Raw genomic sequence first — 19,953 nt, 5'->3', positions numbered from 1 at the left:
TTAACTGGATACATATATCAAATGTCTTTTTCTTTAAGCATACATTCATTTAGAATCCACAACAAATCATATCTATCAAAATGACATCTTATATAAAAAATATAAATACAGTTAATGCAGACAAGTCTTTCAAGTTCAAGAGGATAGTTTTGATTCGTCCTAATCCATTAAGTAAATGACTGGTCAAACAGATGGGTCCAACAATATTTTATTCAAATGTGGACCCATCTGATAAATAAATGAATTCTTCACTTTGATAAATTTTGGTTTATTTTAAATAAATGTTCCTCAAACAGGATGCGAGTGACGATGTGGAGATGTTGTTTTACCTCAGCAGCCAGCTTAAGCTTGATCTCATACATGAGGATGAGTCCATTGGGTCGAGGCGGCTCTGGCCAGTGCAGAAACACCCAGTCCTCATGGCCCTCCAAGGTCACCTGGCCCGGAATGTCGTCAGCCTTTTCTGGAAAACACAGGAAAAAAGGTTAGTATTGTGGCCAAATGACAAAAACAACAACACTGTTAACCACACAGTGGTTGAGCTACACTTCTCTAACCTGCAGGCTTGGTTCTGGAGAAGACGAACTCTGCCGCGCTGCAACGCTGGACCTGTCGATTGCAGGCGTGAATGTCAATGCGGTACACAGTGAACGGCTGCAGGCCAGAGATCTGCAGCCTGCGCTCTGTCACAGCTTGCTCCCTGAAAGAAAACTCTCTGTCAGCTGGCTCCACCTCAGCCAGGGTGCTGCTGTTAACAGCGGCTTGGAGAGGAGGGACATTGCTACTGTTGGTGTGCAGACGGTTGCGGCGGGAGTGAGTGGAGTTGGCGATGCCAAAGAGATCTCTGCGCCGACGATCTGGAGGCCTGGAAGAGAATGGTGGAGATACAAGGGGAGAAGGTTTTGACTGTTTACTGCGTTTTATTTCAATGTCGATGTCACAGTTACTAAAAATCATCCCTCAGCTCAGAGTGTCTGAGGTATATTCCCTTTGTCATCACCAGTTGGCCTTAATTTCAGAAGCTGGGGTGAAACTTGTTATACTTAGGCATGAATAAAATGACCGTACAGATCCAACTGATCTTGTCACACTGGAACTTACACTAGCAAAGTTTATGCTAACGTGACATCAGACCACTTCCACAACATCCAAACTTGACTAGAGTGCAAAGAACGTTTACCAAATTGTTCCAGGAGCATGTGTGCTACATTTTTTTGTACTTAAATAGAAAAGGAGTTAATTATTCGTATTATCTCCACATGGACCATGCTTTGTATCTGAATGAATGGCCCTTTCAAAGTTTTGGTTAGGGTTATGGTGGACCCTTCTCCCTTTTTGTTTCTGTTTTTTAAACACTTAACATTATTATATCATGGCAAAAGACAGCTCTTGATGGCTAACTGAATTTATAGGGATATTGCACAAAAACGTGTGTGAGCAACACAGCATAAAATTAGTTAACAAAATGAGGTTATCACTTTTTTAGACAAAAAAGGCTTAGCTAATCAATGAGATAATGATGATGTGTAGCTTACCTTGGTGTAAAAATTGAGTTGTGCAGGAAGTTTTCAAAGACCTTTCGGTAGGAGGCGTCAGCGGCTTCTGCCTCCAGGTCCTCCACTGACTTGGGGCAGGGGCAACATGGACCTTTATCTCCCCCCTCAGGATCCGATTTAGTGGGCTTGGTGTCCTCTTCCTGGTCTCCCACACCTATGGCAGCAATCCTTATGGGAATCTTCAGATCTGCAGGAGGAGTAGGAGGATGTGTTTCATGACCAATGTACACAGCGAGCAGTAGAGTTGAGTGATGAAGTTCTGTGTTTATCTATGTGCGCACCTTTAGAGCAGTAGTTGTGTTGGTAGAGCTCTCTGTCTTCGGTTTGTTGCTGCCATCTGACCAGGTAATATGTCTGGTTTCCATTTGGTGCGATGGGGGGCGACCAACGCACAAGCAGCTGCGTCGAGGAGTTAGAGTATGCCCGCACATCCTGAGGCATGGAGGGCGCTGAGAGAGATAAAAGTTTAAATTATTCTGACCTCAGTGTCGTCACCATGTGGCTGCTTGAGAAACCTGACTTCAAACAGCTTTTAGGAAACCGCTCTCCTTCAGGGTTGGTGCAGATGTGATTCACTGACATCACAGCACTGCTACATCTTTCCACTGCAGCTGGATTTGTTTAAAGCACCCTAATTGTATTATAGTTTTTGTAAATGGGGTTTTCTCCATCTCTTTGGGTTGCAGCTGTGTTTATTTAAAAACTCTCTTCCTCATCTCCTTACAGTACATCTGGATTATACCCAGGAATGTTATCGCAAAAATCCCATGTGTATAGTCTGTTAATATCACAGTTCAACAAGGGAAATATAATGTCCATTAGTATATAATTGTATTTTAAAACGTCCTAACACTACTAATGGTCTGACCTTCCCCCAACACTCATGCCCGATGAAAGTTTGAGAGATTTAATGGAGGTTTAGTTAAAAAGTGTTTCACTATTTTAGCGCCGCTAGATCATTTGCAGCCATTCTAGGATCATATTTACATAGTACTGTGTTTTCTCTACTCTCAGTCTATGTTTACCTGAGGGGCTTGTGCGGATGTAGACAACCTTGCTCTTGGCACTTGGCATATGTTTGTCCTCCACCATCAGTGTGATAGCCTTGACGAAGACGGCATACTGCGTCCAGGGTTTCAGACCAGACAGCAGAACGCCAGGGTCAGAGTTCTTGTCCTGCCTCAGCTCCACGTCCACCATGTTCCAGCTGTTGGAGCCACAGCCGTCCTGCCCCTCGAACTCTGTGATGTTCTGGAATGGCCTGGAAAGAAGAAGAAATTAGGTTAATAGATAATCATGAACCTTTTAAATTTGTTAATATCAGTTACATTTATGTAATATAAGCCCCTTTTCCAGAGATAAAAAAAACCACGGACCACTGCTAACATGAATCTTTTTTCGGCAATAAGAATGGATATAATCAGCATTAACTGTCAAATGACTCTGCAGTTAACACAAGTTATTATTGGCTCCAATCCTTAGTGACGAAAAATAAACTGGTGACCAATTTTCTTTTGTCTTTACTTTGGCAGTCTAACAGCTGATGCTGCACTTTTCTTAGTGACATCATGATGCGCATTCAACTTCCAGGTGTTGGAATGTAAAGGGCAATGAATGTTTGTGTAGTTATTGTATCGTAATTTTTTGATATTTATTCTTGTGTTTATGTATAAAACTGAGACAATCTAACCCTAAACAGCATTAAATAAAACACCAGGTGTTTCCATCACATGTTTTTTTATTTGCACTTTAAATTTTGATTGAAAAGAAAGTTGGTTCAATTAGGAAAAAAAATCTTGCTCAAATTAGGAGAAATTTCGTGTTTGCCATATTCCTTTGGTTCATTAAAAATTGAACTAAGGTGCTTTTATGTAATATTCTCCTCGAATAATGTGATGGCACATGAACTTAAGACTTTGTGCCACCCACTGTTTATCTTGTTTATTTTATTTATTGCTCAGTGCATTTGAAATCCTGTTGACCAGTGTAAAAATAAGCTGGGGAAATTGAGTTGCAGTTCCTATCACTGCTACGATCAGAAGCCAATGACTGGGGCTACTCTGAAACACTTACGCCTCCTTGTAGTAGACAATAAAGCTGATGAGGTTCCTGTAGTCAGGAGGCCGGTACCGCTGCCAGATCAGTTTGATCCGTGTGCTGCTGGTGGTGTTGGACTTAAACGTCAGGATAGTGCTTTCACCTAGGAGGGAGTGGGAACACAGTTAAAATCAAGTACTTCAATATGTTTCTGTTCAAATGTGCAGCAATTAGTGATGTTGACAGAGTAATGCAGTAAATACTGACACATGGTGCAGAGCAACATCAGACTCAGGAGGTGTTTGGAAACAGTAGATTATCTCCTGCACATGTACTGGACATAGCAATTCACATGTTTGTGGTTATAAGACTAATGCTCATTTGACTCTTACAGCTGGCTCGGTCGCCGTTGTTTCGGAAATCGCTCTCATCAAAGCGGCCATGGATACCCGTTTTGTTCCACATGTTGCGGATCTCAGACCTGCACAGCTTCGGGTTGGCTCTGAAGTAGAGCTTTCCTGTTTTGATAGTGAGATTGTGCTGTTTCCAGTCCCAAAGATACTGGAGCTGCTGGTTGTCAAACGCATGGAAGGCGTACATGCTGGAGGGTGGAAAGAGGAGAGGATGAATGAAAGATAGTCAACAATGAGTCTCTTAGTTCTATACTCACTGTGTACTGTTTCTGCTTAAGGTTATGTGTGTATCGGAATTCGTGCCAAGCTGTGGACCAATTTTCCCACCATGAACAATGCCTTATTTTCAGTGCTTAATTGAAAAAATGCACAATGAGGTGTCTAAGAAAGGGGGGGTTTACAGAGGAAATGAGAAGAGGGGATACAGGGGTATAGAGGAGAAAAGGGGAGAGGAGCTTGTATGAGTCATTGGGTAACACCCAGACATCCAGGAATGACTGTAATGTGTGCCTTGGGATGCTAAGATTCCTGTGAGCTCAAGGAGAAGCAGACAGAGAGGGGAGTGATGGCCACTCCATGACCCTGAGAGAGCCTTTCTGTAGACGGTTCTAAGTAAAGCTGCATCCAAGGTCTTATATAAAAAGGGGGATATGCAGTTGATAATCGTTCAAGTTAAAAACAAGATTCTTGAGTGAGTTTTTTTTTATATACTTTGGTGACAGAATAGTTATTCAAACCAAAACATGGAAGTCTGTCTTCGATCCAGTCTGCACCCTCACAGACAAAATAACATTTCAGTGATGGCCTTGACCAACCACATTATAAAACAAACACAAGGTTCTTTCCTCACATTTGTTAGAGTATTGCAACAAAACATCAGTTTTTAAGTCTGACTGATGCTGAGAATAGTCACTAGAGCTGCTTTCCCATACGGCCCCTGCTGAAATTATCCAGATGGGTTGGATGGGAGAAGGAAAATGTCCTTGACAAAGGCTGTGGACATTTTCTCAAGTTCTTCCTGCCATCCCCCAGCAAAAACTCTGGATAATGTCAGAATAAGCCCATGCTAGAATACAGCCAGAAATTATCCGGAGGATTCATTGTGAGCGATGATAATGTTTCTCACGTTGTGACGGACGCAAAATTTAACAAAACAAAAGATGAAGAAGTAAACTTGATATGAGAAAAAGATTCAAGAGCCAGAGTTGAAGTGTTGTTAACAACAAGTGATCGCCGCAGTGGAATTAACATATCACATCCTGCCTGTTGTTTTGAGGGTGTCTGACAAGGATAATCTTCTGCTTCTTTGTTAATATGTGAAAGGCAAACTTCGGAAAAGATATGGACTCCACTGTTAGAGTTTTTCAGATGTTCATGTCTGAAAGTGGTTTAGAGTAAGCACCCTTTCAAGGGAATCCTCTTTCATTAATTTATGAATGTGAAAGAGGAGTAACTTAGGAGTGTGACCATATATTAACATCTGTGTGTGTCTGCATGTTCGTACTCATCCAGAAGGTCTTCTCCGTCGATGTATCTGAGGCTGCGGAGGAAGGCCAGGGAGCTCAGAGTGTGAGAGTGTCGGATCCGCACGTATCCCGTCACCCTCTGAATTAAACCAGTGAAACTCTCCAGCTCTGCCACCATGTTGTCTAAAACATACAAACAGACAAACTCCTGTTATTAATTGTGTATACACGCATCTTATTTATATGGTCTAATTTACACACTCAGTTTTTATCACTGACTTAACTCGGTTGATGACACCATTATGTTTGAGGTAAATAGATCTTGCATATTTGAGGCATTTGTTGAGAGACATACTGAAAACCTCTTCATCTGATTTACATCTTCTATCTGCTACAGTTTTTTCCCTTCAGTTGTTTGTTGCCCTATTAGTTTTTTGATTAAAAAAAAATAAAACAACTTAACCAACACAATCTACTTAGGCAAACACATACTTAATCTTCAAACACTTTTATTTGCTAAAGGGGATAGTATATTAGGGTTGAATAAATCTTCATTTAAATGCAGCAATTTTGTGTTACACCCTTTTTTTATATTATTAAATTGTATTTACCCTATAAATGCCCTGCCCTCTAAACCTGGGCATCAGCCACTGAGAAAACCTGAAGCAGTCATCTTTGACTTCCTAGTCTTTCTGGGCTAATCCTGGCGTTGCCTCTACTAGCACAGAACACGAAAGTGCCCTTGCTGCAACAAGAAGAGCTGTTCACCTGCTTGTTAAGAGTTCGGTGAAGCTCGACTCAGTACACAGAACCGAACTCCGCGAACTGCAGAATCGGCTGTCGTTGGCATTGTCGAGAGAGCGCACATTACTCAGAAGACAATGTTGTGATCACCAACGTCACTTACAGTTATGAGTGCAGTCCCAGCCGCCACTGCTAGAGAGCGCTGTTTGTATGTTTATTAAAATTGTATTAATTTTGAATGTATCTCAAGTCCAAATCGCACCACATTCAACAAAGTGCTTAACAATAGGCTTCACAAGTGTGAAGCCTATAGGATGAATGGTTCAAAAGATATTTGAACCATATATGGAGATTTCTAGATTAGCAGTTTGATAATACAAATACAAAAAGGGATTTAGACCCCAATTCATTTTAAAATGCAAGAGGAAACTGATGAATAACGTCTTCATCATTATCATACCAACACTGGGAATGTTAGGTGTTGTGTTGTTGTGGTATCGTGCTGCGGTACTTACGGCCTCGGCGGATGTTGATATGCAGGTTGCCTTTAATAACAGTGCAGCCTTTGAGAGACTGAGCAGCGTCCATGGAGTCAATGACCTTCTCCTCACACACTTTATCACACAGACCATCACATGCTGTACAGGTCATACTGGAGACAGACAGAGAGTGATAGTGAGAGACAGGAGGTGCTAAATGTGCAGTACGTCAGTTCACTGACACACGTTGCTTGACTTCAGTCTTTAAAGTCTCTCATGACCTTTTACTTTTTATTTCTGTCCCTGAAAAAGTTTATGTCGAGTGTTTCACAGGACCAGCCAGTTGATTACAAGATTTAACCAGAAACTTCTAATAAACAAAATAGCATCTTTTTATCATAGCTGTTGAATTAAACTCTATTCTTGCCCTGATCAAACTTAAGAATGAAGACTAATGACAGGGTGTGGAACTGGTGCCAATGTCAGACCAACATTCAGAGTACCTCCACCCAGTGGCTCCATTCCAGCCTAGCTCAGGGTAGACTACGGCTCACCTGTTGAGTGTAGTGCGCGTGTACCCAGACGGGCATTCAGGCATGCACTCTCCACCGTGGATGATGAAGCTGTCGAACTCTGGGAGGTGGACTTTGGAGCAAAGCTCGGCACTGATGCAGCGCCAGCCCTCGAACTTGTAGGTGCCGGGAGGGCAGTTGGCCACACAGCGTCCTTGGTGGTAGTAATGCAAGCATGCGGCACATGCTGTGTCGTTAAGGGGGACTGTGCAGCTGCCTAGACACTGAGGGTGGCAGCACTCGCCGTCCGCTGTGCACGCTCGCTGCACACACTTCTCAGGGCATTCTGGTAGGGAGACAGAGACAATGGGAGTTATTTACTAAAAACATATATCAGTTAATGTTTTTCCCTACAAATCATAAATGACAGTAAGACACTTTAGGACATCCATTCGATACTACTCCATGGTACACTTAGGGAGGCAGCTTTTCATGCAGTATTAGCATATCACTGTTGTCCAGAACACAGTTAATAGGCTATATAAATATTGATAGGCTAGAAGCTCCATGTTTTTTTTGTAATATCAGTTCAGAGTGTTGATCTAGATCTATTGTAGCAGGAAGGATGGGCTTTTCCTTGGGGTTTGGGATTTTCGGTCGGACGAAACAAGACAACTACAGACGTCGCACTTGTCGCTGATGGATATTTTTCATCATCCTTTAGACTTTCAATTAATCATGACAATAAAAAAGCAGCCCTAGTTAAAATACACATCTGCTTAATGTATTACAGATAACCTGCCTGAGTCTCCCTGTTCGTGTGATCTAAATCCAACAACAACAACACAGAGTAAAGATGCATTATCCCCAGGCACGACACTGCTGGCTACAGTCCTGAACAAATGATTTAGACTTACTAGAGAATGACTGACAATGAGTGTGTACACACATGTGTACCAGCTCAGAATAGAGCTTGTAAAGCACCACATAAAAACCGACAATCAAAAGGAAGTCGTGCAAACTGCTTCATAGGCAACCGACAACTCTGTATGTGTAAGAAAAATCCAGCCAACAAAACCAAATTCAACAAACAGCGAGTCAGAGCTTTCGTCCAACTCAGTTGCTGGTGTTGAGCCCAGTAGTGCAGTGCTAGGCTCATCCCAGATCCACAGGGAGAAAGCCCCTCCGGTACGGGTTTTCCAACCAGCACAGCTACAAATAACTCCTCTAGTTGCTGTGGTGTCCCTCTAAATAAGAGGATACTGTAACTGATGACAGGAAAAACTGATTGGAAGCTACAGAGGGAAAACACTGGACTGACCCACGTATGGAACAGAGCCACACCTCCTGGCTGCCTTTGTCTTGATAGTAGAGGAATTTGAATCAAGTATGATGCAGACAGTGAGCAAGCAGACACAACAACAGCTCCTTTCCCAAGTTGTCACCTTAACTGAGAGAGCAGGGAAGTAAATTATTCTATGTTTGGGTCAGAGCTGGCCTCACTGAACTCAACTGCAGTTCCTCCCAACGATAGAGGTTCCATTTAGCCCCTTACCACCACAGAAACGGAGAAAGAATCCACAGAGCGTAAAGTTTCTTTCAAAGCACTTTTGCTACTGCCACAGAGACAAACACCAACTGCTAAGGAATAACAGAAACTCACTTTTTGAAATTTAGTTTGTGTGTTATTAAAGTGCAGGGCATAAACAAAGGGGCAGGCATATCTGAATGAAAAACAACTCCACGAACAAAAGACTGTAATTTGCATGATGTCATCTGCTTAGGTTAACCAGAGGCTGTGTTTATAGAGAAACCAGGCAAATAAGTTATGGCAAATCATGTCGGATGCTGAGAGATAAAATCACAGAGACACGTTTCCACATGTTGCCTCTATTAGCTGTGTCGAAGAAACGGAAGACACCAGGGCCAAAGGGTTTGTCTACTGTTACTGTAATAACAACAGTCAATTTCACTGATCCATAATGACTCCAGAATCTGTGTTTTAGTCGTCGAACCTGCAACTTATTCTTGTTTTGCATGAACATGAACTGAAAGAGCTGAACGCCCGACTGTAAAGCCCTTTGAAGAACAGCCTCTTCAAAAACAGAAAAAAGAAAACAGATGTCAAATTGGAATAGGAAGTCATTCCCAGGGCCTAAGACACAAAAGAAAAGTTCCAACCATCTGGTTGATCTTTTACCTCTATAACTTGGAACCCAACACTCAAAGGAAGTGTGGTTTTGGGGAAACATGTCTTTACAGCTGCGTGCCATCAGCTCATCCTACAGGAATATACTTCCCACTTATTTACTAATTGTTGCAGCTCTCATGTATAACAATAAACTTTGTTTATATGGCGTTTTAAACACATTAGGACATTACCAGCATTTCCACACTGGAAAACAATGGGTGTTGTTTTCCAGTGTTTCCCATTATCTAGACTGGCGGCCTGCCATATTCTAATTTGTCCTTCAACCTGCATGAGAATGAACCAAAACATTGTTACACTTCTTATAATAACATAAGAGTTCTCTTGCATTGGATTCTTCATGCCATTATTTTTGGGCATACGTTTTCCTCTTATATTTTGATAAGAGTTCTCTAACTTGGAGTGTACAGCGCTGCTGCCAGCTTGCGTTACGGTCCATAACAATTTTACCATACAAGCAGACAGTCAGACCTCATAGTTTCAGCTGCAGTTCAGTGCTTTGTCTCACCGGAGAACTAGTCTGTCACTCTGATCTGTTGCGTGTGAGTGATCTTTGTGCGCATGAACGTGTACCACCGTTACTGCCATGGATTGAATGGATTCTGGCCGAATTGCTGATGTGCATCATATTATGCATTCATGAAGATACGTGTTGGTAGAGGTAGGGTTAGTATATTGTCAGAAAAAAAAGGTTAAAATACTGGTGTCTGTGGCCCTCACTACCGATCGTTTCATTCAGACCAAATTAAAATGATTGGCTGGCGTACCCGTCTGTCACTTAACGACCTGCCTGCCCCAGGCCCATGTTCCGACAGCGCATAAGGTGAAGAGACAAACACAACTGAAGCAGAGATGATCGCCAGAAGTTCGAGAGCGAGTCGTAGAAATAAGTCAGCTTCTAGCAGTTGTCAGGCAGTGCACGTTCATGTGTTTTGTTGGCCGACAGGGAAAATGAAAGTAGCCATTTTGAGCAACAATACCACAGTGAAAAAATGATTGATTTTTTTTACTGTTTGTCCACACTTATATGACCAAATACTAATTCTAACCAAACACTAACTACCTTGAATTCAGCACACCTGCTTGGAAGTACCTAATATGCATGGTTAAAAAATCTGATACAGTGACTGAGCAGTAACATCTCTTTCCCATTTAGAAAAGTGGGTGACTGGATCTGAACTCAGGAAGAAGAAATCTACTGTGCTTCCCATTGGACAAAGATTGACCATCAGGCAGTGACCATGAGATGACCTTCCGGGCTCCCTCCCGACTGACACGGAAGCCAATCAGGCCCTTCAGACTGTGTGGTCCCACCAACCATTCAGCAGGCTGTTTGTGCCCAGCGGGACAAAACCAGTGCTGCATTTCTCTGGTACAGAATGTTCTTTCTTTGCTTGAAGCCCCCACCGCCCGGCGCCCACCGACTCCAATCGCGCCCTCTGACCCCTGCATGGGGTGATGGAAGCTGTGCTGGAAAGGTGCAATTTTGCAATATGCCTGTAGAGAGCTGAGAGGGGTTGGGGAGGGAGATCTTCCCTGTCTTCGGTTTGGGAACCGCTAATCTTAAGCCTCCTCCCTGTGTGACCAGTATTGGGTGGGAGGAGGTGGAGGGGTAGATGGGTACACAGTGTACATCGCCTACATAATAGATCCCAGCATTTATCCTCTGTCTCCTCCCTGCTACACTTTAAGAGAGAGGTTAATGCAAAGCTACAGCTCAAGGGGAGGAGGTGAAGGATTAAGAGGAAAAGGAAGGGGCAGAGGAGGAGAATGTACATGGATGAGGAATAGAATGAACTATGGAAGGAGGAATTAGATGTGGTAAGGAGGACAGAAGAGGAAGAATAGAGAAGGATAGTTAAGGATGGAGATGGTAGAAGAGGAGGAAACTAAAAACACCATTTCACGCATTACATTTTTCTGAAAGGAAAACACACAAACAGACTCACACACACACACACACATCCGCACACGCACAACTGCCAGCTGGGGGAGCCAGACAGCCCAAATGAACACAAACAGAAAAGTTTATCATTAAAAAACACAAGATATTTGGATGTTTGAGTTCTGCAAATCTATGAATGTATCCGTCCACACAAGTGAAGCTTATTTCCTGTGTTGTTGCTTCAGTCAGAAAGGGTTACGAGAAACTTAAGGGTTGGATGTAAAAAAGTTTTTGTACATTTTGCAGTCCATTCTGTCATTACAGGGCACTCACTCGACTGTGGGATAAAGATCACTGCTGTGGGTCAAGAAGCCAATACGAGGCGTTCAGGGAAACAGACATACCAGCCCAGTAGGAAGGTCGGCTGAGAAACTCACACCAGTCACCAGCTGGATGGCGGGAAAACGTCTGTGTCTTTTCTAAACTTATTTATTCTAGCAGCCTTGAAAGAGTAGCCCACACAAATATGAAGAAAAACTAAATTAAGAGAACTTCCGATTTGATCTAAATATCTTGCCAGCTGGTTAAACAGTGGATGTGGCAGGTAGCTGTTTCTCTCACTCTCTCTCTCTCTCACCGAGATCAGCTGATGGAATAAGAATTAAAAGCCTTTCCGATTGTTAATCCTTATTTGCAGCCCCCCTCCTTGAGGTGATAAGAACAGGATGTACCACACAGACTTGGGTTGCTTTGATGACGCTCCAGGCTTTAGCACAAGAACGACTCGGTGGCTGAGACAGTGCCACGTTAACAGGGAGAGTCGGATGTCTGAACAGATAGGAATCTGTATTGGTTTCCTATTCCAACAGCCCTAACCAGAAATGTATTCCATCGTAAATACCGGGTATAGCAGTGTTTTCGATTATTGATCTCAAGTCTAGGTAATTAGTTGCCAGTGTATGGATCTACTCCGCCTCTCCTATCTCTCCATCTGTCCAAAACACATTCACAGTGTACCAGTTGCACTGGCCGTTGGGAGCATCAAGAAAAAACATGCCAGACTGGTGACTTGATAAGGTTTTACTGTCCTTGCCAGGCAGCCAGAACTCAGCATAACACAGGTATTTTCTGTTTTAGCTGTCTCTGTGTGTGTTTGTGTGTGTTTGTGTATGTGTGTGTGTGTGTGTGTGTGTGTGTGTGTGTGTGTGTGTGTGTGTGTGTGTTCCTGCAATGTTCAGCAGTTCTCAGCAGGCAGGTACAACGCATCATAACCGTACTCTCTGAATGAAAACAGGTAAAGGTATACAAAGTGCACATGTCGCATGCATGTGCCTTCCAGGACTTGGCTCATTGGCCTTTGACAACACTGCTGAGAGGAACCCATCGTTTCTAATTGTTGAGTCAAGGTTTGAGGAGATTATTTAGACAACAAAATGTTGAAACTAAATGAAAACGTTTTCATATTTCACAAGAATTTTAAAGAAAGTCAAAAACATTTCTGGCTCCCCCTGATCCAGATCTGATCCAAAACGTATTGTATTCTTTCCTCATCCAACGAAGCAAATGCAGATAAAAACAGAACCTCCTAGGTGCAGGTAATAATAACGGAGACCTAAGTAAAACATTTGAAGTCAGACATTTACCATGTCACTTAAATTTAAAGGAAAATATTTAATCTCAACTTTGTGAGATTAGACCCTGACCCTCCCTCACCACTAACAAAGAATAACCAGGGCCATGAAACAGTCTGTTACAACTGAGCGGCCAACAAAAGAATATCGATCTGCACCATTTCATTCATCAGCATTCAGCTCTTACTCACTGTATGTGCACTACAGGCCCGAACTGAAATGCGCCTCGGCCCTAGTCTAACGTCTCAAACAAACATTTTATTTTTTAACTAGTGTGCTGCCCTGTTCACCCAGAAATATCCAAATCTGTCTAAACGTACAGAATCCACTCAGAACAGATGAAAACATTGGGTAATGGATGTTTCCAGACTTACTTTCTTTTTCCTATTTTTTTCAAAGTTTGGTGTATGTGTGTGACTGACTGTGTGATCAAGCGAGTGTGGAGTTATCCCTGCCCTTTTTCCGACTCCACGCACTCTGTGCCCTCCCAGTGTGTTTTAGTACTCGGGCCCGTTTGGGAAACAACACCAACACAGTATCCTGATGCAGAACAAGAAGTTGATGATGGACAGAAAACACAACAATATTTCAGTGTTTCCAGTCCCGGACAAAGCATGTTCTGTGACAAGCAGACAGTCTGTCAGTGTGAAGGTTTAGTCAGTGAATCAGTCGTTCAGAAAACCAGTCAGTCAGTAGCGTGCTTAGTGTCTACAGGCTGATTCGCCTCAGCAGAACAAGGATCTCCATTCATTCGGTCCATTCACAGCTCTACATGGCTGAGCAGTGCTGTCCGGTTCATCTCCTGAGCCTCCCAGCAGATCCGAGACATCAAAACCTACCAATCAGTTGGGCCTGACACACAGACGGCTCATAAAATGCTCTGGGCATCACAGACCGCCACAAAGAGTGAGCACATCATCGACCGTAACAGACCGTGTCTGGGCAGCCAAAATCCATGACCAATGAAAATCACTACATTCAAACAAAATTACACAATGTACCACTGTATCACATTGTGTCCATTAGAAGTTGTTTAAATAACCTGCACAGCATATGGATGGAAACAATAAGTATTCTTGGAAACGGGAAAATGAGGTATAGTTTTCATTGGCTGGTGCAAACCCGTTTCTTTTAGGATTCTAATTAGATGACTCAGAGACCGCTTCATTGGGTCTTGTTGCAATTAAATTAATGAATTAATAACTAGAAAAAAAGGGGGAGGGGTAGTTGGGGGGTTTCACTTTTCAACAGAATCAGATATTGAGATTGGTTTTACAATGAGATACTTGGAACAAGTAAAGTGATCACATGAAGCAGCTGCTGTTCAGTTCAGGAAAAGAGCTGTAATTTGCACACGGTTAGTGACAAGAATATCATACGGTGTTCTGGGTTTCCCTCCTCTTCTTCATCCCCCCTCGCTGCTCCAAGTGTAAGGAGCCATCCCACCGGAGATGTGTGGTCTAAAGCTTCCTGTGCATAATTACAGTGGGGTCATTGGGAGAGAAAAAAAAAACACTAACACAGGTGAAGCACTTGCTGAACATCAGTCCTGTTGGCGATGATGAGCTGGACATGTGTCTCTCCCTGACTCTTCCTCAATAAAACTTCACACAAGATCCTTCTGCCTGTCACCTCGTCACATCAAATCAAGATGGACTGTAGTTAGTGAGACTGTAGATCAAATCTCCCTTTAATACCTTTTGAGTGATGAGGCAGCATGAATGCTGGTCAATTTCTTTGGCGTCTGAGAGTGGTGATTAGAGTAGGGATTTCCAACACGGGGGTACTTAAAGGTCCTTAGAGATATGTGGACAGATTGTACCTCAACTAAGTAGCTTAAAGGGTTAGTTCACCGAAGTGTTAATTACAATGTGAATCAAAAGTAAATGTATAATATCGAGTCCTCTGTACCTCATGAACACCATGTGTAGAGGGTGGGTTAGCAAACAAAGTGCAATAAACGCTTAAATATTTAGCTAAAGGTACACATTAAATGATTCAATAAATAAATAACATTATGGGTAAACTGTTGAAATTGTAAGCTAAAATTAAATCCATTATTTGATCTCATTAATTATTAAATATTTTTTATAAGGTGTTCAACTGCCAACATTTTAATTGCTACAAGTTACACATACATAACACATGTTTATGGAATACATATTTCTAGAACAATATATACAGCTCAATTGCTTTATGATGAATTCCACATTTTGTTGACTCAAATCACACAGACACACACAAACACAGACATCAGAATGAGTTGTCCACATTCCATAGTCTTTGTGTTAGAGTGTTTTCTTGGTGTGGGAAGGCAGAAATATCCCTGGAATTTGATGGAAAGGATGAAGGAGGTAGAGGTTAAGATTCCCCTCACCTTGAAGGCTATAATTTCAACCAGAATTCAACAAACTGGAAGTTTTTTATATTCACATTTTTGTGAGATTTCCAAAACTATTGTGTTCTAATGTACCACACCTCTTCAAGATAATTTTCCTTAAACTGGAGGATTCTCTGTTATGTTACTAGAACAAAAACTCAAATCCGAAACCTGCATTTGGGTTTTCCAGGACACCCCTCTATATTGTGGGTAAGAAACAAGAGAAAGAACAGTATTATCAATGAATAAAATTGCCATCTGTTCATGCTTTTGTTATTTGTGATAGTATATGGAGCTTATTATATCTCTGATTAATACAGACGATGAAAACAGCCCTTAAGTAAAGAACTAAAAAATCTCCAACAGGGCCAAAATGTTCTGTTTTTCATCTCTTTTATTGTTTTTCTCCTATGATCACGTCAGAGCGAAATGATGAAAAAAAGGGGAAAAAAACTATTCCCGGCAAATTCCAACCAACCTCGAATCCACAGACAAGAGAATCATCTCATTCCCCGGTCGCAGCTCATCCCGACCTGACGGTGTTAACAGAGCACAATTAAAGGTCACATAATTACAGTAGGCACTTTGACGCAGCCAAACCAGTAATGTTCACTTCCAGGAATTCCAGGGATGGGTGTGACTGTTCACTAAAAGTAGTCATGGATGTGCCTGGTTTACTAGCAGCCCCTATAATTACCAGCCCTGACAGCCTCTGGGCTCTTGGTGAGGGTAAGTTGTTGACTAGTTGTTGTGATTTTAGTTGTGATGATCAATAACTTCTTTGGGGATTGGTTGCTGTAGCTTAATACAGGAAAGCTGTTTTTACAATCCTCTAAGGACAAGATCTTAATGCCATTTCACTGATTGCATACAAAAAGAATGGATCTGACTTCCAGCTTCTTGAAAAAGATTTTACTTGAATAACAAATAATTTATTAACATCACTCATCTTGTTGTATTACATTACAGCTGCATCAGTCCTTTGCCTCCCTCCTTGATCCGGATGAAGCTGAACCATGGTTTCATGCTAGCATTTCAGTTTTCTTACAGGGTTCCCACGCTTGCCTTGAAAAAAAATGCCATGCTACCTCCTGGTTTTCCAGGTACCATATTAAGTGATGATCTATAGGCCCCTGAAGCTTTCTCACCCCAAATGTTCCTATTTAGTAGTATCATTTTTTTTAAAGAAAAAAAAGAAAAATCACAAAATAGCTAAAAGTAGATATAAGATTGAATGTTAAAAAATGTATCAAGACTAGACTGGTCATGTCAACTAGTATAGAAGTAATGTCACAGCCTAATGTGAAAATGTATTGGTAGTTAGCTAGCAATGCAAGCTAACTACCAATACCAACTACGAAGATTGCACTGCATGTGCTTGCTAACCATCATTAATGAATCCAAATTCAAAACAAGCTCCCCTAAATGTGGTGAATAACACGGTTTTAGGAAAAGTCAATGAGTGAAATACAGATGGGGATCAAACATACTTCTAGTATTTTAAAAGCAAGGTAAAAATTACCTAAACAATTATAGTGTAAGCTGCTAGCTAGCAAGTTGCAGTTAGCTAGTTAGGAAGATTGCACTGCTTACTAACTAACGTTGATAAACCCAGGTTTACCACACAGTTAAAACACAGCTACTTACATTTTGAGGATAAACTTGCATAAGAAGTTTCACTGTAGATGTCAAGGCTCCCGTGTTGGCTGGAAATGCATGTATTTGACCCTTCTATTAAGATTGCGAGTAATGTTTCTCGGTTATTATTCCCGAAGTCCACCAATCCGAAACTATACTTTTAAAGTCCATATCACCAGGTTTCCTGCATCGAATTCCAACATCAAATATACCAGATAGGATGCCAAGAGCATGTTCTACAACATGGGATCATCCATTTCTATCTACAGTGAAAAGCTGTTCACATGTAAAGGGTTTTAATAAATTCATCTTAATTCTGTGCTCAATAGTTTAATCATATTACTATTTTACACATCGATAACATTTTCCAGGACAACTGTTTCAATTTCAATGTGAGTGTTAACTTTTGCTCAGTTTCCATGACTTTTCCAAACCTGGAAAATGAAAAAATAAATTCCATGTTTTCCATGGTTTCCAGGTACCGTGGGAACCCTGTCTTAGCCTAGAAAGCATATTGTACGTCATGGTTCAAACAATGAACCTCAGAAAGGTGAGTTGGCTAAGGCTTGGGTGAGAGACATCATTGGGTAAGATGATTTCAGCAAGTAAGAATCTGAGGTAAGGACATGTAGCTTCCCTTAAATTCTATACACCAGTTCTTTGATTTGATTAATTAAGGTCCATTTGAACCTTTACAGATACTAAACATATTGACCACATAGACATGGGATTTGGGGCAGTAAAACAAGACCCCACCTGACCCAATTAGACTGAGTAGAATTTTGACCTGAACCTGGTTGGATCTCAATTACTGGTGGACCAATACTGTGTGTTACACTCAATGCTGATATCTAATCCCTACTACACCTGAATCTCTGTCACAGAGGAAAAATAATGAGTTAAATTATAGAGCACATTTCCATTGCAGACTTTTGGTTGTATAAAGTGCATGAGGAAAGTGTAGCTGAAAGAAGCATCAATTAACCAAGCGGGTTTCGATAACTGGTTCCGGAGGCACTGAAATAAGTTCATGCATCCCTAGAACCAGGTTTAAGCTTAATACACAGCAGAGATTGGTTTACTATTTAAAACTCAGTGTAAGGGATGGGCATAATTAATCGATTATTGATCATTAAGAATTTCGTTGATATTATTTTTTTCGAGTTGCCTGGAACGCAGCACAGTGAGGATGTTAGCAGCTGGAGGAAGAAGCCCGGTGCTAGCCTCCGCTACTCGGCTTCATGTCGGCACACATGAGTCCAGTCCACGGGGAAGGGAACCCGGACAGACCCGGGTCTGGGTGAGGGCTGCCGGGAGTTAGGACGTGACAACAACCGGACTGAGAGGTCGAGAACCGTCAAATCGAGCTAGCTCTCAGCGGCTAGCTGCTGCTCTCTCATTGGGGCTTAAGAGTACAGCAGCGCATATTTTCAAGTGTAACCAGTGCACGGATCCTGTTTAACTTCAACAAGAGTTGTTCATCTTGTAATAAAGATCTCAATGAGGAAGCAAGCTGTGTTTTTTCTATTTTCACTGCATTTTAATATAGCCTATAAATAGTGAAATTTAATATAAAAATATAAATGATTAATCGAAAATCGATCGTTAATTCTGCCGACGATCAATTGAGACAATTTAATCGAATGTCCATCCCTACTCAGTGGTAGTGTATGCTTTTGTCTGTCTGTCTGTTTTTTGGATTCTACCACTGTAAGTAACCAAGAAACATTAAATCCCCACAAGCTAAAAGGCATTCAGTTTAATAATTTGTTTGCCTACATACAATTTTATACATGTTGTAATAGAAAAATGAATTAAAACAAGGATACAAAAATAAATCATTCAAACATGAAGTAGACTCGAAGTTACTTTTGTGTACCCAGAATATCAATGCAGGGGGTCCACTGTCTCACCAGGAAGATACGTAAGCTAAATGACTACAAATGAGCAAACACTGACATGTCAAGTATGGTCAATTAATATAGTGGCAGGCTAAAAAACAACCCCGGAGACAATCCTTCTAGTTTAATGTGTAATCCCTTCTGTCAGGGGTTAACAAAAGACAAAAATTCCTTCCAGTAAATCCCAGAAGACCTACTTTGTACTTTAATGATGTGCTCTCATCTCCTCAGACCATACAAAGCACCGGAAAAACATCCCCCATGCTGCTCAATGTGAGAGCATGTGTGTGCGTGTGAGTGTGTGAAGAGACAGTGTGTTTGTGTCCCAGCATGCACAGACATGGCGCTTTTTTGGAAGAAGCCTTTGAGTTATGAACGAGACAAAACACCCAAACCAGATTCCAAACAACAAATGAGGGAAGTAAACACTGGAGAATGCCACTAGAACTGAAAAACACAACACTTTCCTGGAGAAGGAAACAGGCCTTGAACCCTCTTTTGCCTGTAACAGTTTTATGAATGCGCTCAGGCTGAAAGCATGTCCTTTGTGTCAACTCTACAAAAACAGGCCTAGCACTTTTCCCTCCATGTCATTTATTGATCTGACGAATGACCGAGCCTGAAAATAAAATGCCTCTGAGTTGACTCTCATGTTAGCACGGCATTCAGGCAGAGAGCAATGCACACATTTAAACAATAGATAACATATAAGACTACTGAAGCTCAACAGGGGGCCTTATCAGAGGTCACAGATGACAATTGTGATAATATGCTTAACTGTGGTCACAGTTTTTGCTGCTATTCATACAATATCTGTTGGAATAATTGTATATAAGTTATCATGAACTGAATATGACATGCATGAACTGAATATGACCTGGTGTAGGAGTTGTTCTTCAGTGCTGTCTCGAAAATGCTGAAGTAAGCTTCTAAGCTGTAGGCGACATTCTTACACCTGACTAACCACTGCTGTGCCTTGCCTAAAGTTGATTTTTAAGGAACTGTCTGTTATGGTTATGAAACCATAAAGGTTATTTTTCCATTATGTGTAGAATGGGGTATTACCAGATAAAGCAACACCCCGAAGAGAAGGAGTTATCAA

The 19,953-nt window shown here is 41.6% G+C and overlaps 1 protein-coding gene across 2 annotated transcripts in view; it reads right to left on the bottom strand.

Annotated features, from left to right (window-relative positions):
• The window catches only part of LOC128444947 (insulin-like growth factor 1 receptor), a 42,326-nt gene that overhangs the window by 9,925 nt on the left and 12,448 nt on the right, over positions 1-19,953 (bottom strand). For both annotated transcript variants that reach the window (XM_053427669.1, XM_053427674.1), the window contains exons 3-12: positions 7,250-7,553; positions 6,732-6,868; positions 5,511-5,655; positions 3,986-4,194; positions 3,630-3,756; positions 2,582-2,817; positions 1,838-2,005; positions 1,536-1,743; positions 558-865; positions 330-463 (exon numbers count right to left, since the gene is read on the bottom strand). In XM_053427669.1, coding sequence (XP_053283644.1) covers positions 330-463; positions 558-865; positions 1,536-1,743; positions 1,838-2,005; positions 2,582-2,817; positions 3,630-3,756; positions 3,986-4,194; positions 5,511-5,655; positions 6,732-6,868; positions 7,250-7,553 — 1,976 coding nt within the window. The remainder of the gene's footprint in view (positions 1-329; positions 464-557; positions 866-1,535; positions 1,744-1,837; positions 2,006-2,581; positions 2,818-3,629; positions 3,757-3,985; positions 4,195-5,510; positions 5,656-6,731; positions 6,869-7,249; positions 7,554-19,953) is intronic.

Source organism: Pleuronectes platessa, chromosome 1, assembly GCF_947347685.1.
Source record: "Pleuronectes platessa chromosome 1, fPlePla1.1, whole genome shotgun sequence".
Taxonomy (NCBI): domain Eukaryota; kingdom Metazoa; phylum Chordata; class Actinopteri; order Pleuronectiformes; family Pleuronectidae; genus Pleuronectes; species Pleuronectes platessa.
The sequence above is the reverse complement of the archived record's forward strand: the minus strand, read 5'-3'. Positions and strand labels throughout refer to the sequence as shown.